We start from the raw sequence: 6,997 nt of genomic DNA, 5'->3' as shown, positions 1-6,997 counted from the left end.
GCACATTTTCAATACAGTAGTGATATCGATGCCATCAAATGGATGAAGGGGGAGCTTAATAAACGGTTTGAGATGAAAGACCTTGGTGAAGCAAAAGTCTGCATTGGTCTTGAAATTCAAAGGGATCGCACCGCCAAGACTTTGAGTCTCACTCAAACTAAGTATGCATCAAAAGTGCTTGAGCGTTTTCGAATGTCAACGTGAAACCCAACCCCTCTCTGACTCCAATGGAACAAGGTCACACAACCACGATTTCAACCGAAAACGACTCCGAAACAAATGTACCGTATCGTGAGGCAGTGGGATCCCTGATGTACTTGATGGTTGGCACTCGTCCAGACTTGGCATATGCGATTGGAAAGCTTTCTCAACATTCTGCCAACCCATGTGAGTCACACTGGGCAGGTGTGAAACGAGTAATGCGATACGTGCAAGGGACTCGAAACTTAGGAATCGTGTTTGACAATAAATCTAAATCGCCGGAGTTGTTCGGCTTCAGTGATGCTGACTGGGCCGGTTGTTCAGACTCTCGCAAGTCGACCAGCGGATATGTTTTCAAGTTCTGCGGTGGAGCGATCAGTTGGAGTTCCCGGAAACAGACTGTGGTTGCAACTTCGACGTGTGAAGCTGAGTACATTGCACTATGTGAAGCGTGTAAGGAGGCGACTTGGTTGCGTCAAGTGGTTGCTGATGTTCTTGGACTTGATTCTGATCCCACGATTGTGATGGGGTGTGACAATGCAGGGACTATTTCGTATGCACACAATGAATCGGTCAACCGTCGTAACAAACATGTTGATGTGAAATACCACTATGTACGAGATGCTATTAAGAGAAACGTCATTTCTTTGTCACATTGCCCGACCACTTCCATGCCTGCAGATATCCTGACGAAAGCACTTGGGCGAGTTCTGTTCCAGAAGTTTGTAGAACTTCTAGGGCTTGCAGTAGCTACTTCTGGTAAAAGCATGTGATCGAGGGGGATTGTTGTAATTCTACGACCACATGCTGATATGCATGACACACAACGACAGGTTTGACACGTGTAAAATCGAAAACACTCCGCGTGACGAGCTGAGCAAGTTTGATTTTCAACGTGTACACGTGTGATTTCTGTACACGGTTGCACTCTACAGTACTTCAGGAGCAAGTTTGGTTTTCAACGTGTACACGTGTGAAATATGTACACGGTTGCGGTGTACTGTACAATCTGAGCATGTTTCATTTTCTCCGCCCGACACGTGTATGACCTGGACACATGTCCTCATTACACTGTCGGACGCGTACAGTACGCCTGCAGTCTTACAGGCAAAGTGTAGAACCTTGGTGGCGGGTGCCTGGCACGTGGCAAAGGTTTACAGCGTCCATGGAGTGCAGCACGGGTACAGCAGGACACAAAGATACCGTTGCGCGAGTTTTGAATTCGTAAGGCAAAATGTGCACTGTTGTAATTGACAGTGGACAGGACCTCACGAGAGATTCAGATTCATAAGGCAACGTGTGCGGTGTAAACAGTCCTTGCAGGATTGATTTGAATTCGTAAGGCAACGTGTGAGCTGTAAACGTGCCTTACGAATTTGTGCCACGCTGGATTTGGAATAGTAAGGGAATTTGTGCTTTGCTGTGCTTTGTTGTACTGCCTTACTAATTTCTCCGTCATGACAGTGCTAATTCGTAAGGCGGTTTTCTGTTCTGTTTGTTGGGCCATCGCCAGTTTGGCTGAGTAGCAAGACTGGCACATGTGTTAGAGCCAATACATCTGTAGTATGTGTGTCGTAGTGTTTGGTAGTAGAGTTCTAGAAGATTGCAGAAGTGTATAAGTAGTGCCAGAAGTTGGCGACTCGAAGTAAATCGGTACCCAATCCTTCAACTTCACCTCATCAACCGTCCTTCGATTTCCCTTTGCCCCGCTGACCTTCCAGTACACTACACGTAGCGACCCATGTCTTTACATTCGACGTCAAGGCAATGTCATCATGATTATCGCGTTGTACGTGGACGATCTGCTGCTAGCTGGAAGTGACTTGGAGGCCATATTATGGATGAAAAATGAACTCAACAAACGATTCGATATGAAAGACCTTGGCGAAGCGAAGACTTGTATTGGTCTAGAAATCGACCGTATACGTTCTAAACACGTCCTGACCGTCACACAGTCGAAGTATGCCCAAGCAGTACTGAAACGGTTCAAAATGTCGGCATGCAATCCTTGCCTTACTCCGATGGAACAGTCTCGACAATGTCACAATGCAAGTTGCCGAAACTGGCACTGATGACAACCCATGCTTTGAACCATATCGTCAGGCCATTGGATGTCTAATGTTCCTAATGGTCGGGACCCGCCCCGATATTGCGTTTGCCATTGGAAAGTTATCTCAACACTGTGCCGACCCTCACGAGTCGCACTGGTCAGGTGTGAAACGTGTTTTGAGATACTTGCGTGGGTCCCAGCATCTTGGAATAGTGTTTGGTAAAGATGATCTTGGTTCGGAACTTCATGGGTATAGCGATGCAGATTGGGGCGGATGCCTTGAATCACGAAAATCAACGAGTGGATATGTGTTCAAGCTTTGTGATGGGCCTGTCAGTTGGGCTTTCCGGAAACAAACAGTACTTGCAAAGTCTACTTGTGAGGCAGAATACATCGCACTCAGTGAAGCATGCAAAGAGGCCGCGTGGCTTCGACGCTTCCATGCTGATGTACTTGGTGCGAATTCGGATCCAACAACTCGCGTTGGATGTGACAACGCTGGTACGATTGCGTTTGCTCAGAACGAATATACAAATCGTTGCAACAAGCACATTGATATTACGTATCATTTTGTTCGAGATGCGGTGCAGCGAAAACTGGTCACATTGTACCATTGTCCGACAACAGAAATGCCAGCCGATATGCTGACCAAACCACTTGGTCGCGTGCTGTTTGAAAAGTTCGTGGGCATGGTTGGGCTTTCCGAGTGCAAAGCTGCCCAAAGCATGTGATCGAGGGGAGGTATTGAAAATGTGCGACCACATGCTGTTATCTGAAAAGGTCAAAATCGAGTGACACGTGTACATGACTGCACGGTCCGGGCGCTCTTACCCATATCACGACATGACACGTGTAACGTCTCAGATTTTGGGGTTCTGGGGACGAAAGTGGACTTTTGGAGGGTCATGCAAATTTGCATAAATGCCGAAAATTTTCATTTGGCCCGAACCGTTATAGGGCTACACAGGCAATACTGCAAATCTATTGGGTGTCGGTCCGAATGCTGCAATTCTATTAGTCTGTTATTGTCCACTTATATGCAGTCATGCTGGTGATATATCTTGAATGATCGGTATACGATTTAATTACATCATTTCGGGGGTTTCAAGTTGTTCACCATGGTTGTAATGGGTAATTACGAGTAGCGTTGGCGCTGGACACTTGTGTGCGGTGTACACATGTACACATCGCCAGGTTGCTGCGTGTACGTACACTTGTACACGTCGCCTGCATACGGTCCGGCGCATGTCCGAGCACAGTACATGTGAATTAAAAGTACAACAAGTATTTCTCACAAGAGACATGTACTTACGTGAGTACTCAGTGTACGCATCACGCTGTATGCGACCCTTGCATCAGCATGCGCCGTTGTACTACACTCTCGTCAGCATGCGACGTTGTACTGTGCTCTCGTTGTGGTGCGCCGTTGGATGCAAGTTGATGACAGTACTCGTGTGATTCACATCGGATATCACGTGAGATGTGTAGAAAGTCTGGATGCACATTGTTGCTACCCGTCATAGTTGTCTGGCAGTGTGTACCGAAATTAGTAAGGTACGAAACAAGGGCATGTATGGGGACTGAGATATGACAGGACTTTGCGTTGTTGGAAATAGAGAGATGCCAAGTTGTTCATTGTCCAAGAATAAATTCTGTCATGTCTGGATTCAGATTAGTAAGGTGTGAAACGATTGCATACATAGGGCCATGGTTTACAGTCACTCGAAATGTGTAGAAAACTGTTGTGCACTGATAGTCAATAGTCAATTCGTAAGGTGGAAATAGAACAGTGTGGACGGGCCAGAAGAGGACCGCGCTTGGTCGCGCATATGGTGAGTACGGTTTACCAGGTGCCAAAGTAATGGGATAGTGTAACACTCAAAGTGTATAAGTATCGCCGAAAGACGGCTCCAAGTAAACCTCGGTACAAACTCCTTCACTCACACACATCAACCTGCCCTCCTTCTTTCCCTTAGCCCTCCGAACCTACCATTACACGAACCTTTCAAACAGCATGCGACCAAGTGGTTTGGTCAGCATATCGGCTGGCATTTGTGTTGTCGGACAATGGTACAATGTGACCAGTTTTCGCTGCACCGCATCTCGAACAAAATGATACGTAATATCAATGTGCTTGTTGCGACGATTTGTAGATTCGTTCTGAGCAAACGCAATCGTACCAGCGTTGTCACATCCAACGCGAATTGTTGGATCCGAATTCGCACCAAGTACATCAGCATGGAAGCGTCGAAGCCACGCGGCCTCTTTGCATGCTTCACTGAAAACCAAAGTTGTTCCGTTTGACGTGCTGAGTGTTTTCGCTTCTACACGTGTCATATCTGTCATTGTGTGTCATGCGTGTCATCATGTGGTCGTACAATTACAACACTCCCCCTCGATCACATGTTTTTTACCGGAAGTAATTACTGCGAGCCCTAGAAGTTCTACAAACTTCTGGAACAGAACTCGCCCAAGTGCTTTCGTCAAGATATCTGCAGGCATGCAAGTGGTGGGACAATGCGACAAAGACACAATGTTTCTCTTAATAGCATCTCGTACATAGTAGTATTTCACATCGACATGTTTGTTACGACGGTTGATCGATTCATTCTTTGCAAACGAAATCGTCCCTGTATTGTCACACCCCATCATAATCGTGGGATCAGAGTCAAGTCCAAGAACATCAGCAACCACCTTATGCAACCAAGTTGCCTCCTTACACGCTTCACATAGTGCAACGTACTCAGCCTCACACGTCAAAGTTGCAACCACAGTCTGTTTCCGGGAACTCCAACTGATCGCTCCACCGCAGAACTTGAAAACATATCCAAATCCGCTGGTTGACTTGCGAGAGTCTGAACAACCGGCCCAGTCAGCATCACTGAAGCCGAACATCTCCGGCGATTTGGATTATTGTCAAACACGATTCCTAAGTTTCGAGTACCTTGCACGTATCGCATTACTCGTTTCACACCTGACCAGTGTGACTCACATGGGTTGGCAGTATTGAAAATGTGCGACCACATGCTGTTATCTGAAAAGGTCAAAATCGAGTGACACGTGTACATGACTGCACGGTCCGGGCGCTCTTACCCATATCACGACATGACACGTGTAAATTCTCGGATTTTGGGGTTCCGGGGACGAAAGTGGCCTCTCGGAGGGTCATGCAAATTTGCATAGTTTTGCCATGTGGAACCTTGGCCCGTAGCACTATAGACTACACAGGAAATACTGCAATTCTATTGGCCCTCAGGTCTAATGCTGCAAATCTATTGGTCGAGCGTTGTCCACGTGTGCGTCATTGGCCTTGTGATGTACTTTAAATGGCCTGTATATGCCATAATTACGTTGTTTTGGGGGTTTCAAGTGGTTTGCCATGGTTGTAATGGGTAATTGCTGGGGCCCCCGGGCGGGACACATGTATGCCGTGTACACATGTACACGTCGCCAGGTGGACTCGTGTACGTACACATGTACACGCATCCAGGTGTATGCACATGAGGGTTTACAGTTTTACAGTGTCAGACTGTTTGCGATCCTGCGCGTGTCCGAGTACAGTACATGTAAATCAAAATTACAACAAGTACTTCTCGCGAGAGGAATACAGTTGTGCGGTTATTCTGTGTACGCGTCACGCTGTATGCGAGTCTTGCGTGAGCACGCGCCGTTGCACTGTGCTCTCGTCATGGTGCGCCGTTGGATGCAAGTTCATGACAGTACTCGTGTGATTTACATGTATTCTCATGTGAGTTGTGTAGAAAGTCTGGATGCACATTGTTATAACTTGCCATAATTGTCTGACAGTGCTTGGCGAAATTAGTAAGGTGAGAAACAAGGATACGTATGGCGATTGTGATATGAAAGACGTTTGCGTTGTTGGAAATAGACAAGTGCCAAGTTGTTCGTTGCACAACAATGAAGTCTGGCATGACTGGATGCAGATTAGTAAGGTGTGAAACAGTTGCATGCATAGGGCCATGGTTTACAGTCATTTGGAATGTGTAGAAATAGTTGTGAGCTAATAGTTACGAATCGATTCGTAAGGTGGAAATCGAACAGTATGGTCGGGCCAGAAGAGGACCGCGCTTGGTCGCGCATAGTAGAGTATGGTTTACTGGGAGTCGGAGTAGAGCGATAGTGTAGCACTCGAAGTGTATAAGTATCGCAGGAAAACGGCTTCAAAGTAAACCTCGGCACCAACTCCTTCACTCACACACATCAACCTGCCTTCCTTCTTTCCTTTGCCCCTCCGAACCTACCATTAGGTTATGGGCCCAGTCCCTCGCTGTCGTTTCACTGCATGAGTCTGTTGTTCTCGTTCCGTTGTTTCTGCCGTCGTTGTCGCTGTCGTTTTCGCTGCCGTTTCTCGTCGTTCTTTCCGCTGGTCTTCTCGCTGTCGTTGTCGCTCTCGTTCTTGCCGTCGTTCTTGGTTTTGGTTTTCGCTGCTGCTGTCGTTCTTGCTCTCTTGTGTGAATTGGTTTTGGTCATCGCTCCCGCTGTCTTCGTTGTCTTCTTCCTTGGTTTGGCTTTCGTTCTTGCTGCGGTTCTTGCTGCTGTCTCTGTCTTTGGTCTTCGTCTTCGTTTCCGCTCCCGCTACCGCCGTCGTCGTCAATCTCGCATTTGGTTTTTCTTCGTTCTCTCATGCAAAGTAAGTTTTGAGTTTCTTTCCATTTCCTACACATCTAAGTGATTGTCTTTGCACGTTTTGGTGGTTCTTAAGAGCAATAATTCCAAAATCTGTTA

At 46.9% G+C, this 6,997-nt stretch overlaps 1 protein-coding gene across 1 annotated transcript; it reads left to right on the top strand.

Moving 5' to 3' along the window:
* The first annotated feature begins 2,247 nt into the window (after window positions 1–2,247).
* On the top strand, window positions 2,248–2,982 carry CHC_T00004227001 (hypothetical protein). Its single transcript, XM_005715880.1, has one exon. The coding sequence runs from the start codon at window positions 2,248–2,250 to the stop codon at window positions 2,980–2,982; it is 735 nt and encodes a 244-aa protein (XP_005715937.1).
* Window positions 2,983–6,997: the final 4,015 nt, after the last annotated feature.

The sequence above is a fragment of the Chondrus crispus genome, genomic scaffold, assembly GCF_000350225.1.
Source record: "Chondrus crispus Stackhouse genomic scaffold, scaffold_22, whole genome shotgun sequence".
NCBI lineage: Eukaryota > Rhodophyta > Florideophyceae > Gigartinales > Gigartinaceae > Chondrus > Chondrus crispus.
The sequence above is the reverse complement of the archived record's forward strand: the minus strand, read 5'-3'. Positions and strand labels throughout refer to the sequence as shown.